The 21,488-nt window shown below is 40.8% G+C and overlaps 1 protein-coding gene across 1 annotated transcript; it reads left to right on the top strand.

Annotated features, from left to right (window-relative positions):
• The first annotated feature begins 1,898 nt into the window (after positions 1–1,898).
• LOC105444690 (uncharacterized protein K02A2.6-like) lies at positions 1,899–5,186 on the top strand. Its single transcript, XM_011679260.2, has one exon. It carries the CDS (start codon positions 1,899–1,901, stop codon positions 5,184–5,186), a length of 3,288 nt encoding a protein of 1,095 aa, XP_011677562.2.
• The last annotated feature ends 16,302 nt before the right edge of the window (positions 5,187–21,488 follow it).

Raw genomic sequence — 21,488 nt, 5'->3', positions numbered from 1 at the left:
GAAAATAAAACGAATTGCGCAATAGGGGCTTCCCCTTTCATTCGATCAGTTTCTTGTTTGTCTAGAGCTTTCGGAATCTATCCGACGACGCCGCCCGCCCAATCGTTCAATCGCCATTTTTCTGCCAGGAATTTGCACGTTAGCCACGGCACCTCGCTTCCCATTTAGATTCAGTGGTTGCATGATCTTAATTAATACATTTTAAGATCTTTCTTCAGTTGCAGAAGATTTAGATAAGTCTGTCGACGACATGCTGTCTTTGGAAACCTGATCAAATCGACTGAAACAAGGTAAGTAAATGATGTTATACTACTAGTAGTACTATAGTAGTAGTCTAGTACTACTAATACCGTATTTTCAACGGTACTAGATAGTTCCTCGTTGGCTGTTGTATGATGGGGGTCTGTTGTTGTCTGATGGGTCATGGGCAGGCGCGTAGCCAGAGTTTGATGTTTGGGGGGGGCACATACATGTAATCGATCGAGGTCAAAAAAGGGGTCTACAAAATTTCAACCGATCCTGGAAATTTTAGGGGGGGCACGTGCCCCCCCCCCCCCCCGTGCCCCCCCGTGGCTACGCGCCTGGTCATGGGGGTTGAGTGTCGATGGATTTAACGAAATGTATGCATCAAATAACACTAACCCTCATAAATTTCATCCTTTAATCTTTATGATATTTTATACCATAAGTTTTAAAATATGTATGAAATATTGCATTCTTCAAAAAAACGTTTTGAATCACCTGTCGAGATTAGCCTTAACTAAGTTACTAATTAAGCCAGGGCTAGGTGACGTGATATCTGTATCATATTTTACAACATCACTTAGTGGCTAGTCCAGATACACAACCTGTCCTGACACGGCATGTCTGGGTTTAGACAGAAATAACCGTCTGGTATGGGTCATTCTTTAATCAAACTGACATTTGTCAACGTTCCCCATAACATACACAGACGGTAACCCATACGGCTTGCACAACGGGGGTAGATTGAGCCGATTTTGTACCACTTTTTGTAAAAAAAACTTTCTCCCCCCCCCCCCCGTTTTTGTCTCGCCTGCGTAGCAAAAAGCAAGACAAAGGCGCCGCTTTTCCGGTGGCCGCGGCGTCAACATCAAAAACTTACCCTGAGGTAAAGTTTTTGAATTTTTAATATAATTTTAAAAGTATTGTAGTGATAGCTACATGTAGTTTAACAGAGTCTGCAAATACAGACTAGCATGTATAACTAAATATAGAATGACCTGCAACCCATGACTCATGCCAGGTCATGTTATGAAACAAAGAGTACTTGTAGAGGAGATGCCTACAAAGATGTCTGACTGACACAGAGCCTCAATAAAGCTATACAACTTATTAGTTAATCAAAGCTCTCCAACTGGTCTTTTATAAGAACATAATATGGTGTCAGAACTTAGCAGCCAGTGTTTGTGCTGAGCAACCCAGCTACAGTATATATATGGAGGAATCATTGAAATCAGGCCAGTTCAATCCAATTCTTTGTGATGTGAGAGATGATGAGAGCTAGAGGGCTTAGAGTCTAAGTGTATGTCCAGTGAATGTAGTTATGTCCATAATAGTTAGCGCTGTCGTTGTATGGATTGGAGTGCATAGTTCTGTGCCGGGCCAGTTCCAGTATAACGGGCAGTAAGCGTGACATATATGGGACATGAACATACAGAATAACTCAGTGAAAGTTAATAGTTGAGCTTAAAGTAATTGTTGCAAAGATACAAAAATAAAAAGCTAATTGTTATGCTGTTCATGTGAGTGACTACACTAGGCTAAGAAACAAAATGGCAAATCTCAGTCAACCTCCTCCACTCGACTTAAAGGGAAATATTTCCGAGAACTGGAGAAGATTTAAACAGAAATTCACTCTATACAATGTTGCCTCAGGAATGTCTGAAAAAGATGAAAAGTTACAAACATCAATGCTTCTACACGTGATTGGCGATGCTGCCTTGGAATTGTATAATACGTTTGTATTTGCTGAGGGTGAGAGCATGAAGCTTGAGAAAGTGTTGAACAAATATGAGGAATATTGCATGCCGAAACGTAATCTCACGTATGAGAGACATAGATTTTTCACAAGATCTCAGTTAGTGCATGAGAGTGTTGATCAGTACGCAACTGAATTGCGGAGTCGTGCTCAGTCATGTGAGTTTTCCATGTTGAAAGAGAGTCTTATCCAGGACAGAATTATCTGTGGTATTTTAGACGATGGTCTAAGAGAACGTTTGTTGAGGCAAGATGATCTTACATTGGACAAAACGTTGCAAGTATGTCGTGCGGCTGAACAAACTCGAACGCAGGCTCAAGCGTTGAGTTCCGCAGGGGAAAACGCCTCAATTCCGGTAGATTCTTTCAGCAAGACTAAGAAGAAATTTCCTGGTTCAAAGTCAAAACGGTCAGAACCTCAAGGTCGTACTAAAAGTGATGCATGTAGCAGGTGCGGAAACCGACATAGCAAAGACAAATGTCCCGCACAAGGTCAAACATGCAAGAAGTGCGGTAAGCAGAATCATTTTGCTAAATGTTGTAAAACCCCAGTAGCCAAGGTCAATGAACTGCAGCACTTGGAGGTAGATTCAGAGGGTTTCATGATTTGCTCTGTTGAATCAAAAGAATCCAAGGATGAATGGATAGTTAATCTACTAGTCAATAACCAGCCGGTTGACTTCAAAGTTGATACTGGTGCTCAGGCGAATCTTCTTCCTGAGACAGTATTTCACAAATTGAAACCAAAACCAAAGCTACAAAAAGCCAAAGTGATGTTGACAGGTTATTATGAGACAGATATCCCGGTCAAAGGTCGTTGTTGTGTACAAGTTGAGTACAAAGGGATCAAACGCAATGTGCCATGTCTAGTCATTCCTGGAAATCGTCAGCCTTTGTTAGGATTACGGACGAGTGAAGACTTGTATCTGGTGAAACGGGTGTATCATGTTGAGAAACAAACTGAACACGGAATGGGTAAAAGTGTAGTTCAAGACTATCAAGATGTGTTTGTAGGTCTAGGTTGTCTTCCTGGTAAACACCATATCACATTAAGAGAGGACGCACATCCTGTTCAGCATGCATGTCGCAAAGTTCCATTTCCACTTAAAGATAAACTCAAAGACGAGTTAGATAAGATGGAACGAATGGACGTAATCACACGAGTTGATGAGCCAACTGATTGGGTTTCTTCTCTCGTGGTGGTGATGAAAAAGAACGGTCAGCTCAGGGTCTGTCTAGATCCAAGAGACCTGAACCGAGCAATCAAAAGAGAACACTATCAATTGCCATCAAGAGCTGAAATAACTGCACATTTTGCAGGAGCCAAATACTTCAGCAAGTTAGATGCATCTAGTGGTTTTTGGCAGATCCAACTAGATGACGAAAGCTCCAAGCTTTGTACGTTTATCACGCCATACGGAAGGTACAAGTTCTTGAGACTACCTTTTGGTATTTGTAGTGCTCCGGAAGTCTATCACAAGATAGTGCACCAACTGTTTGCACACATTCCGGGAGTTAACACAATGATGGATGATGTGATTGTATGGGGAACTACCCAACAGGAGCATGATGACAGGTTGAGAGAGGTTCTCAGCATTGTGAGAAAAATGAATCTCAAGTTGAACAAAGACAAATGCGAGTTCAATGTCAAGAAGCTCACATTCATTGGTGACTTGATCAGTGATCAAGGAGTTCAACCTGATCCAAAGAAAGTGTCTGCTATCTTGAACATTGAGAGACCGAAATGTCGGAAAGATGTCCAACGGTTCTTGGGTATGATCAATTACCAAGGGAAGTTCATTCCAGATCTGTCGACCAAGTCAGCAGCGCTGAGACATCTACTAGACAAAAAGAATGTATGGACATGGGATCATGCACAAGAGGATGCATGGAATCAGCTGAAACAAGCTCTGATACAAGAGCCAGTCCTACATTTCTATGACAGTAAGAAACCAACCAAGCTGTCAGCAGACGCATCAAAGGATGGTATTGGTGCAGTGCTACTACAGCAATATGATCAAGATTGGGTTCCGATCGCATATGCATCTAGATCAATGACTGATGCAGAGACTAGATATGCACAAATCGAGAAAGAATTGCTGGCAATCACATACGCATGTGAAAGATTCCATCAATACATCTATGGACAACAAGTAGAAGTGGAGACTGATCACAAGCCACTTATTCCACTGTTTGTAAAGTCACTGGGTGACTGTCCCCTACGCATTCAAAGGTTACTCATCAGGGTACAGAGATATGATCTCAAGGTCTTGTACACGCCTGGAAAGTACATGTATACTGCTGATACATTGTCCAGAGCAGTAGATCCAAAGGCTGAGTTGAATGCTGAAACTGAGGAGGATATCAGAGTCTACGTAGATGCTATTGTCAAGAGCATGCCAGTTACATCGAACAAACGAAATCAGATTGTCGAAGAGACAAAGAAAGATGATCAACTGCAAGAGCTGCTAGGCATCATCAGAGATGGTTGGCCGGAAACGAAGCAGCAATGTCCAGTTCGAGTCAGGGAATACTGGAACATCAGGAGTGAACTCTCTGAAGCAGATGGCATCATCTTCAAAGGCAGCAAAATAGTGGTTCCCACTACTATGAGAAGGTTCATGCTAAACAAAATCCATGAAGGACACTTAGGCATCGAGAAGTGTAAGAAACGTGCTAGAGAAGTCATCTATTGGCCCAGAATCAACACAGACATCACTGAAATGGTCCTAAGTTGTACTTCATGCCTAATGTCCAGACCAAAACAGGTCAATACTCGATCAGTGAGGGGAAGAAAGGAGGATCATAAGGTGAAGCAAAAAGAGCGATTCGACAAACATGCTCGAGACTTGTCAAAGCTAAAGCCTGGAGATCATGTCATACTCCAAGACATGAAAACCAACACCTGGTCGAAACGTGGTATTGTCAGGTCTGTCCAGGATCGAAACAGATCATACCAGATCGAGACAGAAACAGGAGAGATACGTCGCAGAAACAGACGTCACCTCAGGCCAGTCCCACGTCAACAACAAGCCGAGTCTATTCCACTACCAACACAGGATGACTTTGAGCTAGATGACACTGCAGAAGCTACTGAGCAACCAGCATCTGAAGAAAGCTCAACTACGTCATCAACCAGAACCAGAAGCGGACGAGTTATTAAACCGCCAGATCGCTTGAACTTGTAAATAAATGAAAGCGAACTACAGAGAAAGACTTTCGCGTTTTGTAAATAGTTTATAGTTACAGAGTTCAACTTGGACTTTAAAACATAACTGCAGGATTGCATGAGCATGACATATATATTTGCATGTTATAGTTAAAAATATAACCGGATTTAATTAGTCACTTTGATTACAAAAATCAACAGATATCACTCAACCTCAACGGAGAATTCCAGTTTCGCGAATCGCAACCTTGAAAGATATGGACTGTCGCGTAATAAGTTATATATTTGAAAGCGACAGTACTCCAGCTTTAAGGGACAGAATAATGCCCTAGTACAGTCGCGAGTGTACAGGTAGTCCACCCTGTCACTCTGTATACAGTTTAAGAAGTTTTATATATGTACATGTATATGTAAACCTCTTTTAAAGAAGGGAGGTGTAGTGATAGCTACATGTAGTTTAACAGAGTCTGCAAATACAGACTAGCATGTATAACTAAATATAGAATGACCTGCAACCCATGACTCATGCCAGGTCATGTTATGAAACAAAGAGTACTTGTAGAGGAGATGCCTACAAAGATGTCTGACTGACACAGAGCCTCAATAAAGCTATACAACTTATTAGTTAATCAAAGCTCTCCAACTGGTCTTTTATAAGAACATAATAGTATAAGTTCTTATTCAATGAAATTCGGACTAAACGGTCATCAAGTATCCCCGATCAAGTGAGGAGAATTTCAGGTCACAAAGTCAAGGTCAAAGGTCATTTCCGGTCAACAAACTTGGAATTTGTTGTGGCATCAGGTTAAGATTTTGATTTGTTATCATAATTTTGAAAGTATATATACATTCCTATTCCATGAAACTCGAACATAGGGGGTATCAAGTATCATCAATCATGTTATTAGTCTTGTAGGTGACAAAGTCAAGGTCAAATGTAATTTCAGGTCTGCAAACTTAGACTTTGTTGTGGCATCAACACCAAGATTTTTAATTTTTAGCATAATTTCAAAAGTGTTCAAATTCCATGAAACTTGTACACAAGGGTTGTCAAGTATCACAAATTATATGACATAAATTCCAGGTCACAAAGTCATTGTCAAAGGCCATTTTAGGTCAGTAGACTTGGGATTATGTTTTCACAACTTAATATGAGAATCATTTTTGTTTAATTATTCATATTCCATTAAAGTTATCAATCTTGGTACAAATTACAATAAATAATTCTTCTGATGATTCATAGTCAATATTCACTTCAAAATGCTGATTATATTTAGAGGATTTCATTTTTGGGGGGCTGCTAATGGCCACCCTGCCTATAAATAATGTCCCAATCTCAATTTTTCATCATATAGAATTGCGTAATGCAGGCGAGACCGCCGAGAGCGTTTCCCTTGTTTTTATATTTAGACTTAACAGATTGATATTTAAAAAATATAATTAACGTCTTGCCAAAGGACGTTAGTCAACTTACATTAGATTCAAATCCCTTACCTTGTCCGGAGGAGACGGTAAGGTCCGGAGACTTATCCACTGGACCACAACACCTCTATTTATCCATATGTATTGTGTTCATAGCTAGTCATTTAACCCTGTTTTGCTTGTACTTGTTTCTATATTATATTCAAACTATGTAATGTAAAGAAGGATATGCAGATGTATAAATAAATCATAAGTGAAACTATTCCACAAAGAAAACATGCTTGTGAAATTATTACGAACGATGCTCAATGCTACATTACTACAGTTATGGTCAGTGGAGCTAGAATAGACCATTTTTGTTAAGTATTCAAATTTAATGCATAAATCTTTGTTACCGGGTAAGTGCCATGTTACAAATTATTTCATCCACCTGTTACAAATTTATTTATTTATTTATTTATTTATTTCTGATATTTAGATAGGGTGACTCATTTTCATCAATAATAGTGGTCTTCCATAAGGCCTTGTTAAACATAATAAAAAACAATAGTTAAACAGGAAATAACAAAATCACGAACCTAAACTCATTACAGCAACAAAGAATGAGTAAGAATATGTATAACATACCAAGTATTTGGTGTCCTTGTAATGAATGAACGGTTTGTTTTGTTTTGCTTTGCTGTTTGTTCAATAAAACGGTGTTGCATATTTATAATATCTTAATATAAAATTATAGTATAGACTATAATTAGTTTTTTTAAATCCAATGAAAATTAAGTATTAGCATATTTTGGTATGTATTAGACTTTGAAAAAGAGGAACATATACATAATTGTATTGCAACAGAATAAAAAAAATGCATACATTAGTTGTTGCTAGGTAGGATAAGCATTATGGCTTGTCTTGCCTGACAACACGGAATGTATGCAATTCGCATTCTGACTATTGAAATACAATTATTTGACAATTAACAAAGATTTATGCATTAAATTTGATTACATATTACAAAAATGGCCTAAGGGTGTAAACATGTGCTGACTCACAGTCAGCGGGCGACACTCCAGTGTCGCTGTCGTGGGCAATTGTCATTGTGACGTACATGATTGATTACATAAAAGAGTAAAGCATGATCTCTTGTAAGGTAAGGACTAATCAAGACCAAGGCTTGTCCATGATTATGATCATGAATGCATAGGGCCTATTGACGTACGGACTCACATTATAGCTATATAACACCTGTTTTCCCCCTTCAAATAATGTCAAGCTGTACATCATTGTATTGAAAGCTCTTGATGAGAGTAACCCAGTGTCGGAAAGATGATAAAATCTTATATTGCTTTAGTAATGAGTTATGGCTTGTCAAAGATTATCTTCATGTCATGTATGTCGATGCGGTCACTTTCCTTCATCCAGATCAACTGCTGCAGTCATGTTATGCGCGCTCTCCCGGCATCAGCTCTGCATTCGGCGCAGTACATGACACAAGCATGACATGAGCATGACATGAGTAATAAAAATACCAAAATGAAATTAGTGCATGACATATAATCTCCAAATTCCACTGACAAGAAATTATTTCAAGGACAAAAGTCGTCATGAGGCTCCCTTCCCTCAGTTGACTCGATTACTTTATGGTCAATCTTACAGTGTGGTCATCTTGATCTCAAAGGATGGGAAACCTACTTCCGGGAACTCCCTGGTCCTTCAGATTCAGTTAGTGTGGACAGAGAGGTGGCTTAAAACGAAAATTCTATGGAGCACTCAAATATTAATTGGTCTTTAAAAGATATGACTCAAGCCTCATCACATCTGAAACTAGGCCAAGCAAGCGGCCATGATAATATGTGTTATGTGCGGTAACATAAAAGCATAGTTTATGAACAAAAAGACAACCTGATAGTGTAGTAAAGTCGATAAATATCATAACATCCATATCATTCTAAAATGTTTCTCTTGAATTATTTCAATTAATACGCAGACTTGAACCAAACCATTATTCATATGTCTATTATCTAATGATTTTGTTATAATTTATGTTTCAAATCAAACACATTTTCTTGTTTTCTACACCAATCTACACCAAATTCATAGCATGATCGGCTTGTTTAAACAGTACAAAATCGGCCTACAGGTCAGGGTATAAATATGTTACATAGCTTGAATGTCGTTGATATCTTATTTTAGAGTATGCCAAAGCCGAAATATATTTCATAGAATTTATTAATAAGTACAAATAAAATTATCTGGAATGTTGTGTACCTGGGACGGACGAATCTAATCTGATCATTTGAAGTGTTAACAACTGAAGTATTAAATATGGACCCGTGTGTTTATCACCAGCGAGGAATGTTTGTATCAAAGCGAAACGAAGTAATACCCCAAATTTGGACATGTTTACACTTCAAATAGTTTTTCCATTCTAGTTTTACTCTAAAGAATCTATTCGACAAACATGTTTTTGAGCTTCTAAGCACCCACGCTCCTAAGGTCACAATCAGTGATCATAATTTTTTGTCTCAACATAAAATCTACCAACGTGAACACCATTACAAAGGATTTGAATCACGGTACGTTGACTTTCAGAACGTTCCTTTTATTTTTTTTCCTTTTACCATGGTTACAAGCCCTGCCGTATAAAATATTTTATTCGCCTACGATACTGTGATATGCAGAGTGTGCCAGTCCGTATATCATGGTATGACTAATGGGGATCGGACCTAGATTTGTGTGGTTTCCATGCAATGTCACTCTTTTGTCTCTCTCTTTCTCTCTTTGTGTTAAAAAAGTCAGGGTTTATGAGTAAACCCATATCGCTTACATACTATAGACTAAGAAGAGGAATACAAATACACTACATAAACAACCAGTAACACAATGTTTTTGATTTAGAGAAGTAAATTCGTTAGGCTGTGAGCAAGGTTACTTGTAGAAGTAGAATCATTAAATGCATGTCATGGGGTATGTTGATCCGTGTCATTTCGTGGCATTCTGGCATCTGAAATGAAATTATTGGAATAACACCAAATACTTATACTTATACTTATTACATGTACATCGAGACATGTATTGCTGTCAACCATCATTTCTTCCTTTTTAACTTTAATGTTTAAAAAGTACACAATGATTCATACAGGGGTAAGATGAGCCACACATTGGTAAAACCAGGGCTCAACTTGCCCCAACGGAAAGTCCCATCTTACCCCACACATGCCATTTTGCAAACTTGGCAAAGCATTTTTTTTGTTTACAGTTCAATTAGGCTCCAAGGTTTTTACACAAAAATCCGCTTTAATCTAAGCATATATTTACAACAAGCAATTTAGATAGATCCCAATGGGGTAAATTGTGTAAACCCCCAAAATAACGACAAATTTCTTATCATTCTGCCCTCATGTGACAAAGGTAGTTCCAGCGATGTAAATTGATGTCCTTAAAGGTAATACAAAGTTTTGGGAAATTTTGAAAATTGGGTGGATAGTGAATCTACACAATTTTGATATATTTGGATGCCCCTGTGGATGTATTATAAGTACTCAAAAAAGCAGCCTCTAAAACAATTCTGTTTTCGAGAAAAATTGAATATAAAATTTACCGGTGCTCCCGATAAATTTTGATAAATTTCAAATAGCGCCGTACAATGGTAGCTGCGACCATAAACATCTCAGAATATGTAGTTGGGATATATAATTTCCAAACGGGAATAGCTAATCGGTCGACTTTAGTCAAGAAGCATTGTTTCATAGCTAAATTAATAGCTTGACCTTGAGAGGGAGCTATACAACTTAAAGAGTTTATTATTTATAATTTCATAACTTTAGACTCGATTTCAACCGCGACAACGATCAATGTATATTGTAGGAACGCATATGCTTTCAATATGTTAATTTGAACCAAATTCATGACTCCATACCAAAACTTTGTAATACCTTTAATGTCCTGAGGGCGCAAACCAGTTTTCACTTCGTACAGTTTCCTAGTAACAAGGGGTGGCTCAACTTAACCAGAATGGCTCATCTTACCTCACTTTCCCCTACGTATGCATTACAAATAGCTTGTGGTGGGGTGGGGTCCCGCCCCCCCCCCCAACTCCGGGGTCGGAAAGACCGCATGCGTGTTACCAAAATGTCCGGTAAAGGGGTCCTTTTCACGCAGCAAAGTCCGGCTCGTACATATACAAAATTGACTTTACACACCGGACTTAGGGGGTGTTTACAAAAGGAGGGAACACGCGTATGCGTACCCTAAATAAAATTGAGTGACGGGCCGGGGGTGGGGTACCCATTCCATCCAATACGTTGCCGACCCGTTACTCAGGGTAGCGATTAAAAAAAATATGTATTTATCTCTCTCTCTCTTTCTTTTTTTCTTTCTTCCTCTCTTTTACGTTTTTTTCTCTTTCTGACATGACAACAATTTATTATTGGAGACCCTGAAAACTTTCTTACTACTGATGTCAATCTATGTAGTACTAAATTCGTTCACCAGCCGCGCGCAGAGAATATCTTTCTGAAACGGCAAGGCTGTTGTGTAAAAAATTGTATTATATCAACCAAAAATTCAACCTATACATTTGAATCCAACCTGCATTACAGTAAAAGGGACGAAAGCATAATTATTCACCGACTGAGAGTCGGTAGATGAAGGCGTTTTGAACAAAACTCTTTTCAAGAGCAAACATCAAAACGGTTTTCTTTATACTGTAACATAATAGAAAAATTGTACAACATTATATTATTGACTGTCAACAGTTAGACAGTTTTTTTTTTTGCTCCCGAAAATTTGAAAATCGCGCCGGCCAAAAAGTCCCTCGGGGGGGGGGGGGGGGGGGAGGGGGGGGGGGGGGAGGGAGGGGGGGGGGGAGGGGTGGTAATGAGCACATTTTTTTTTGGCCCTCCAAAATTTGAAAATTTGCATCCCCCCCCCCCTTGATCGCCAGGGGAGGGGGCCATCCCCCCCCCCCAAAAGCTAAAAATCACGTTTTTTTTCGGGGGGGGGGGGCGGGCCCCCGGCTCCCCCCTTGGGTCCGCCACTGATGTACGTATTACGTTTAATGTTACTATAAGGTATTCGTAACGTTAGTCACTGTATATCCGTCTATATGTTTAGTGCATGCTTCTGTCCAATATGATTTGTTCAGTGTAAATTTTGTAAAACACTTTCTTTTGATCATCTCCATGTCATGTAATATCGATGTGGTCACTTTCCTTCATCCAGACTGCTGCATTTATCTTTGACCCTACCCCCAAAGGGTTCATGATATGAGTAATACAAATACCAAAATGAAATTACTGCATGACATAGAATCTGCAAGTCCCACTGACAAGAAATTATTTTATAAACTCATCCAAGAACAAAAGTTTTCATCAGGCTCTCTATCTTCAGTTTAATCAATTACTTTATAATCGTACAGTGGTCATCTTGATCACAAAGGATGGGAAACCTACTGCTGGGAACTTTCAACGTCTAAAATTGGTCCTTCAGATTCAGTTAGGATGGACAGAGAGTTGGCTGACAATGACAATTCTACAGAGAACTCAAACATCACTTTGTCTTCAAAAGATATGACCCAAGCCTTATCACATCTGAAACCAGGGAAAGCAAGCGGCGATGATAATATGTGCGTTAATAACTTCAAAGCATAATTAATGTACAAAAAGACAGCCTGATAGAGTACAGGAGAGTAGAGGAGCATCATAGCATCCTTATTAGTCTACATGTGTGTAGTATAATGTTTTTCTTAAATTATTTCAATCAATACTCCCTGAAATCCCCAGGTACACAAACTTGAACCAAGCCTTTACTCATTTATTTATTTATCTAGTGATCTTGGTATAATTTGATTTGTCAAAATAAACACATTTTTCTTGTTTTCTACACCAACCTATACCAAATTCGTAACATCATCGGCTTAGCAGTACAAAATCGGCCTATAGGTTAGGGTATAAATATGTTACATAGCTTGAATGTCGTTGATATCTTATTTTAGAGTATGCTAAAACCTAAATGAATTTCATAGAATGTATTAATAAGTACACAAATCTGGAATGTTATGTACCGGGGACGGACGAATCTAATCTGATCATTTAAAGTGTCAACAACTGAAGTATTGAAATACGGACCCGTGTGTTATTCACCAGCGAGGAATGTTTGTATCAAAGCGAAACGAAGTAATACCCAAATTTGGACATGCTTACACTTCAAATAGTTTTCCATTGTAGTTTTACTCTAAAGAATCTATTCGACAAACATGTTTTTGAGCTTCTAAGCACCCACGCTCCTAACGTCACAATCAGTGATCATAATTTTTTTTCTCAACATAAAATCTACCAGCGTGAACACCATTACAAAGGATTTGAATCACGGTACGTTGACTTTCAGAACGTTCCTTTTTTTTTTTCTTTTACCATGGTTACAAGCCCTGCCGTATAAAATATTTTATTCACCTACGATACTGTGATATGCAGAGTGTGCCAGTCCGTATATTATGGTATAACTAATGGCAGTGGCGTAATAAGCAAAAACGTTTGGGGGGGGGGGGGCTGACAAAAAAATCCGCAGTACCCCACTTTAACATGCAGGCCCCGCTGAACGTTTCACAAAGTGGGGTCTGGGGCAAAGCCCCGGCGGGGATCCAGGGGCGGGGCCCCGAAGCTCAAGGGGTATGGGCATCAGTGGCGGATCCAGGATTTTCTTACCGGGGGGGGGGCACAAAATGGCATGGGGTTTATTATATGTAAAACAATAAAGCGACAGAACGAGGCTTTAGCGGCGAGGGAGCGGAGCGACCAAGCGGGGGTGGGCCAGAGTAAGAAGCATTTGCAATTTTAGAACCAAATTAGACGCATTTTCAGGCACTTCCTGGAGTAATATGACGTAAATTTGCTTTCTCCTACCCCTTCCAAGAGTAGGGATCTTTTGCATTTTGAGAACCACATTTGGCGCATTAATGTCCATCGGCACTTCCTGGAAAAAAAACGAGGTCTTCTGATTGGTTAGAAGTTAGAGAAAAGTGATCTGTCACGTCTTGAGACGTTGCATATGCTTTGATGCCGCACAATGCACAAAAATGGTGGTCCGGTACTCGAGTGTATAAACTGTGTCGCTATCTTTGTCATTGGGGGAGTGGGGAGGATGTAGAGGCCACCGATAACCGACAAAACGAGCAACAAATATATTAATGCCAATGTCCAAATGTCTACAAATTTAACCCTATAAACCCGGGGCCAGGACCTAAGTTATTTTTCAGTCTCCCCCCTCCCGCGCAAAGCGCGGAAATTTTGAAACTTCATTAAATTATTATAGAAAGAAGACGCTCCGTTGAAACTCTGACGTTTCATTAAACTATTACTCTTAATCATTGTCTGAATTCATATTCGCCCATCCCACGCGAAACGCGGAAGCTTTCACTTATCATTTTATTATCAGAGAAAGAAGACGATTCGTTGTATCGTGTTCTTGTCTGAATTCAGTTCCCCCTCCCGCGCAAAGCGCGCAAGCTTTGACACTTCATTAAATTATTAAAGAAGGAAGACGATACGTTGTACCGTTCTCGACTCATAATCCTATTCTGAATTCAGTTGCTCCCCCCCCCCCCCGATGCCTTGCCGTTTCAATGAATAATAGAGAAAGAAGACGATTCGTTGTACCGTTTACTACTCTTAATCTTGTCTGAATTCAATTTCCCTACTAGGCCCCTTAACGGTACATGTGCAGTGTTATGGAGCTCTCACACTCTGCCGTGTAGGCCTACCGTCCACCTGCCGGGCTATTAAAAAAACAACAGAGTCCAGAACGTTGGGTTTTGAGCAAACTTGTCCCCGGCCGTAAAAAAAAAAATTCATGAAATTAATCTTTTCACCGTTTCGTTGCCGTCTTCTGACCAGGCGCGTAGCCACGGGGGGGGGGGGCACGGGGGGGCACGTGCCCCCCCTAAAATTTCCAGGATCGGTTGAAATTTTGTAGACCCCTTTTTTTGACCTCGATCGATTACATGTATGTGCCCCCCCCCCCAAACATCAAACTCTGGCTACGCGCCTGCTTCTGACCGTTCTCACCGGGCGCATACCGGGTGTTGAACGTGCTTCTACCGTCTTCACCGCCCAGATTGACTTTTGTTGAAAATTTTGGCCGTTTCCATACCGGGCCCATACCGGGTCTCGAACGTGTGCACCGGGTTTGTAGCAGCCACCTACCAGTCACTTAGCGTCCCCTCACCGCTCGGAGCGTCCTGTGAGCGAGTCCCCGGACTGCTGACGTCATGACACGACTGCCATAAATACCCCGATTTGAACGGCAACGGTCAGTCCGCTCTCCATTTTTCATCACCGTTCCGTAACGGGTTATGAGCGTGTTGTGAACGTGTTCATATAGTGTGACCGTTCTCATAACATATTCATACCGTCCTCATACCGTTCAACACCGACCTCTTGCCGCTTACTTGTGGCCGGTGCCAGCCGGCCAAAGTTTTAAACATGCCCAAAACTTTCGCCGGGTCCCACCGGGTGTAAAAAAGCGCCAACGCCCTATTAACGTGTTGCCCGCTTTGATAACGAACTACCGTGTGCCCTCGCCGTTCTCCGACGTCCGCAGACATTTTCGCGCACGGTGGCACACGGTAGGCCTACACGGCAGAGTGTGAGAGTCACTTTACATGATGTAAGTATGAAACGCCCGGCAGTGCTTGTCACAGTTGCTTCTGGAAAGGATTTTTTTTTTTTACTAGTGTTACTGTTAGTGGCCATGGCCCCTTAGTGACTACAAAAAAACATATGCTCTTCCTGGCCATATGGGAATGGGTCAGTTTCATCAGCAATGGAGAAACGCGCATTTTGTTGAAAATCATGTGATATCACGAACATTTATACATCACTTGTATATAAAATTGAAAATAAGTCATGATTCAATTTTATTTGGGGGGGGAGGGGGGCTGGCGCCCCCCCCCCCCCCACCAGTACGCCAGTGACTAATGGGGATCGGACCTAGATTTGTGATTTTTTCCATGCAAAGTCACTCTTTTGTCTCTCTCTTTCTCTCTTTGTGTTAAAAAAGTCAGGGTCTATGAGTAACCCCATATCGTTTACATACTATAAACTAAGAAGAGGAATACAAATACACTACATACACAACCAGAAACACAATGTTTTTGATTTAGAGAAGTAAATTCGTTAGGCTGTGAGCAAGGTTACTTGTAGAATCATCAAATGAATGTCATTGGATATGTTGATCCGTGTTATTTCGTGGCATTCTGGCATCTGAAATGAAATTATTGGAATAACACCAAATACTTATACTTATACTTATTACATGTACATCGAGACATGTATTGCTGTCAACCATCATTTCTTCCTTTTTAACTTTATGTTTTAAAAAGTACACAATTATTCCCACAGGGGTAAGATGAGCAACACACTGGTTAAGCCAGGGCTCAACTTGCCCCAACGGAAAGTCCCATCTTACCCCACACACGCCATTTTGCTAACTTGACAAAGCATTTTTTGTTTACAGTTCAATGAGACTCCAAGGTTTTTACACAAAAATCCGCTTTAATCTAAGCATATATTTACAACAAGCAATTTAGATAGATCCCAATGGGATAAATTGTGTAACCCCCAAAATAACGACAAATTTCTTATCATTCTGCCCTTATGTGACAAAGGTAGTTCCAGCGATGTAAATTGATGTCCTTATAATGTCCTGAGGGCGCAAACCAGTTTTCACTTCGTACAGTTTCCTAGTAACAAGGGGTGGCTCAACTAACCACCGTGGCTCCTCTTACCTCACTTTCCCTACGTATGCATTAAAAATAGCTTGTGGTGGGGTGGGGTCCCCCCCCCCCACCCCGGGGTCGGAATGACCGCATGCGTGTTACCAAAATGTCTGGTAAAGGGGTACTTTTCACGCAGCAAAGTCCGGCTCGTACATCTACAAAATTGACTTTACACACCGGACTTAGGGGGTGTTTACAAAAGGAGGGAACACGCGTATGCGTACCCTAAATAAAATTGAGTGACGGGCCGGGGGTGGGGTACCCATTCCATCCAATATGTTGCCGACCCGTTAATCAGGGTAGCGATTTAAAAGGGAAAAAATATTTATCTCTCTCTCTTTCTTTTTTCTTTCTTCCTCTCTTTTACCTTCTTTTCTCTTTCTTTTTCCGTTTTTTTTCCCCCTGCTCTTTCTCCCTCTTTCCCTAATTTTAGGCCGCCAAAAAGGGTTGGCCATGTCCGATTCGCCCCCACACCCTGGATCCGCCACCACTGACATGACAACAATTTATTATTGGAGACCCTGAAAACTTTCTTACTACTGATGTCAATCTATGTAGTACTAAATTCGTTCACCAGCCGCGCGCAGAGAATATCTTTCTGAAACGGCTAGGCTGTTGTGTAAAAAATTGTATTATATCAACCAAAAATTCAACCTATATAATTGAATCCAATCTGCATTATAGTTAAAGGGACGAAAGCATAATTATTCACCGACTGAGAGTCGGTAGATGAATGCGTTTTGAACAAAACTCTTTTCAAAAGCAAACATCAAAACGGTTTTCTTTATATTGTAACATAATAGAAAAATTGTACAACATTATATTATTGACTGTCAACAGTTAGACAGTTTTTTTTTGCTCCCGAAAATTTGAAAATCGCGCCGGCCGAAAAGTCGCTCAATAGGTGGGGGGGGGGGGGGGGGGGAGGGGGGGGAGGGGGGGGGGTTGTTAGTGAGCACAATTTTTTTTTTTGCTCCCGAAAATTTGAAAATCGCGCCGGCCAAAAAGTCCCTCAGGGGGGGGGGGGGGAGGAGGGGGGGGGGGGGAGGAGGGGGGGGGGGTGGTAATGAGCACATTTTTTTTTTTGCTCTCCAAAATTTGAAAATTTGCACCCCCCCCCCTCCCCTTGATCGCCAGGGGAGGGGGCCATCCCCCCTAAAAAGCTAAAAATCACGTTTTATCCAGGAGGGGGGGGGGCGGGCCCCCCGGCTCCCCTTGGGTCCGCCGCTGATATACGTATTACGTTTAATGTTACTATAAGGTATTCGTAACGTTAGTCACTGTCTATCCGTCTATATGTTTAGTGCATGCTTCTGTCCAATATGATTTGTTAAGTGTAAATTGTGTAAACATTTTCTTTTGATCATCTCCATGTCATGTAAAATATGTCGATGTGGTCACTTTCCTTCATCCAGACTGCTGCATTTATCTTTGACCCTACCCCCAAAGGGTTCATGATATGAGTAATACAAATACCAAAATGAAATTACTGCATGACATAGAATCTGCAAGTCCCACTGACAAGAAATTATTTCATGAACTCATCCAAGAACAAAAGTTTTCATCAGGCTCTCTATCTTCAGTTTAATCAATTACTTTAGGGTCAATCTTACAGTGGTCATCTTGATCACAAAGGATGGGAAACCTACTGCTGAGAACTTTCAACGTCTAAAATTGGTCCTTCAGATTCAGTTAGGATGGACAGAGAGGTGGCTGACAATGACAATTCTACAGAGCACTCAAACATCACTTTGTCTTCAAAAGATATGACCCAAGCCTTATCACATCTGAAACCAGGCAAAGCAAGCGGCGATGATAATATGTGCGTTAATATTAAACTTAAAAGCATAATTAATGTACAAAAAGACAGCCTGATAGAGTACAGTAGAGTAGAGGAGCACGCATCCTTATTAGTCTACATGTGTTGTATAATGTTTTTCTTGAATTATTTCAATCAATACTCCCTGAATTCCCCTGGTACGCAAACTTGAACCAAGCCTTTACTCATTTAGTAATTTATCTAGTGATCTTGGTATAATTTGATTTGTCAAAATAAACACATTTTCTTGTTTTCTACACCAACCTATACCAAATTCGTAACATCATCGGCTTAGCAGTACAAAATCGGCCTATAGGTTAGGGTATAAATATGTTACATAGCTTGAATGTCGTTGATATCTTATTTTAGAGTATGCTAAAACCTAAATGAATTTCATAGAATGTATTAATAAGTACACAAATCTGGAATGTTATGTACCGGGGACGGACGAATCTAATCTGATCATTTAAAGTGTCAACAACTGAAGTATTGAAATACGGACCCGTGTGTTATTCACCAGCGAGGAATGTTTGTATCAAAGCGAAACGAAGTTATACCCAAATTTGGACATGCTTACACTTCAAATAGTTTTCCATTGTAGTTTTACTCTAAAGAATCTATTCGACAAACATGTTTTTGAGCTTCTAAGCACCCACGCTCCTAACGTCACAATCAGTGATCATAATTTTTTTTCTCAATATAAAATCTACCAGCGTGAACAGCATTACAAAGGATTTGAATCACGGTACGTTGACTTTCAGAAGTTCCTTTTATTTTTTTATTATTTTACCATGGTTACAAGCCCTGCCGTATAAAATATTTTATTCACCTACGATACTGTGATATGCGGAGTGTGCCAGTCCGTATATTATGGTATAACTAGTGGCAGTAGCGTAATGAGCAAAAACGTTTTTTTTTTTTTTTTTTGGGGGGGGGGGGGGCTGACAAAAAATCCACAGCAACCCACTCTAACATGCAGGCCCCGCTGAACGTTTCACAAAGTGGGGTCTGGGGCAAAGCCCAGGCGGGGATCCAGGGCATCAGTGGCGGATCCAGGGATTTCTTACCGGGGGGGGGGGCACAAAATGGCATGGGGTTTATTATATGTAAAACAATGAAGCGACAGAACGAGGCTTTAGCGGCGAGGGAGCGGAGCGACCAAGCGGGGGTGGGTCTGGGAGGGGGTTGTGGCGCCTTCCCAGAGTAAGAAGCATTTGCAATTTAGAACCAAATTAGACGCATTTTCAGGCACTTCCTGGAGTAATATGACGTAAATTTGCTTTCTCCTACCCCTTCCAAGAGTAGGGATCTTTTGCATTTTGAGAACCACATTTGGCGCATTAATGTCCATCGGCACTTCCGGGCAAAAAACGAGGTCTTCTCATTGGTTAAAAGTTAGAGAAAAGTGATCTGTCACGTCTTGAGACGTTGCATATGCTTTGATGCCGCACAATGCACAAAAATGGTGGTCCGGTACTCGAGTGTATAAACTGTGTCGTTATCTTTGTCATTGGGGGAGTGGGGAGGATGTAGAGGCCACCGATTACCGACAAAACGAGCAACCATTACGGTCGATAAATATATTAATGCCAATGTCCAAATGTCTACAAATTTAACCCTATAAACCCGGGGCCAGGACCTAAGTTATTTTTCAGTCTCCCCCCCCCCCCCCCCTCCCGCGCAAAGCGCGGAAACTTTGAAACTTCATTGAATTATTATAGAAAGAAGACGCTCCGTTGTACCGTTCTCGTTTCTTAATTCTTGTTTGGGTCCAGCTCCCCCCCCCCCCCCCCCCCCCCTCCCCTCCCGCGCGAAGCGCGGCAGTTTTGAAGTTTCAATAAATTATTACTCTTAATCCTTGTCTGAGTTCACTTTCGCCCATCCCGCGCGAAGCGCGGAAACTTTCACGTTTTATTAGATTATTAGAGAAAGAAGACGATTCGTTGTATCGTGTTCTTGTCTGAATTCAGTTTCCCCCCTCCCTCGCGAAGCACGCAAGCTTTGACAGTTCATTAAATTATTAGAGAAAGCAGACGATTGATCGTACCGGTTCGACTCTTAATCCTTGTCTGAATTCTTTTTCGCCCATCTCGCGCGAAGCGCGGAAACTCTGACGTTTCATTAAACTATTACTCTTAATCATTGTCTGAATTCATATTCGCCCATCCCGCGCGAAACGCGGAAGCTTTGAAACTTCATTAAATTATTAGAGAAAGCAGACGATTTACTGTACCGGTTCCGACTCTTAATCCTTGTCTGAATTCGTTTTCGCCCATCTCGCGCGAAGCGCGGAAACTCTGACGTTTCATTAAACTATTACTCTTAATCATTGTCTGAATTCATATTCGCCCATCCCAAGCGAAACGCGGAAGCTTTCACGTATCATTTTATTATCAGAGAAAGAAGACGATTCGTTGTATCGTGTTCTTGTCTGAATTCAGTTTCCCCCCTCCCGCGCAAAGCGCGCAAGCTTTGACGCTTCATTAAATTATTAAAGAAGGAAAACGATTCGTTGTACCATTCTCGACTCATAATCCTAGTCTGCATTCAGTTGCTCCCCCCCCCCCGAAGCCTTGCCGTTTCAATGAATAATAGAGAAAGAAGACGATTCGTTGTACCGTTCAATACTCTTAATCTTGTCTGAATTCAATTTCCCTACTAGGCCCCTTAACGGTACAGGTGCAGTGTTACATGATGTAAGTATGAAACGCCCGGCAGTGCTTGTCACAGTTGCTTCTGGAAAGGATTTTTTTTACTAGTTTTACTGTTAGTGGCCATGGCCCCTTAGTGACTACAAAAAAAAACATATGCTCTTCCTGGCCATATGGGAATGGGTCAGTTTTCATCAGAAATGGAGAAACGCGCATTTTGTTGAAAATCATGTGATATCACGAACATTTATACATCACTTGTATATAAAATTGAAAATAAGTCATGATTCAATTTTATTGGGGGGGGGGGGAGGGGGGCTGGCGCCCCCCCCCCCCCAGTACGCCAGTGACTAATGGGGATCGGACCTAGATTTGTGTTTTTTCCATGCAAAGTCACTCTTTTGTCTCTCTTTTTCTCTCTTTGTGTTAAAACAGTCAGGGTCTATGAGTAAACCCATATCGTTTACATACTATAAACTAAGAAGAGGAATACAAATACACTACATACACAACCAGAAACACAATGTTTTTGATTTAGAGAAGTAAATTCGTTAGGCTGTGAGCAAGGTTACTTGTAGAATCATCAAATGCATGTCATTGGATATGTTGATCCGTGTTATTTCGTGGCATTCTGGCATCTGAAATGAAATTATTGGAATAACA

This window comes from Strongylocentrotus purpuratus, unplaced genomic scaffold (assembly GCF_000002235.5).
Source record: "Strongylocentrotus purpuratus isolate Spur 01 unplaced genomic scaffold, Spur_5.0 spur5_scaffold_1, whole genome shotgun sequence".
In the NCBI taxonomy this organism is placed as follows: Eukaryota; Metazoa; Echinodermata; class Echinoidea; order Camarodonta; family Strongylocentrotidae; genus Strongylocentrotus; species Strongylocentrotus purpuratus.
The sequence above is the reverse complement of the archived record's forward strand: the minus strand, read 5'-3'. Positions and strand labels throughout refer to the sequence as shown.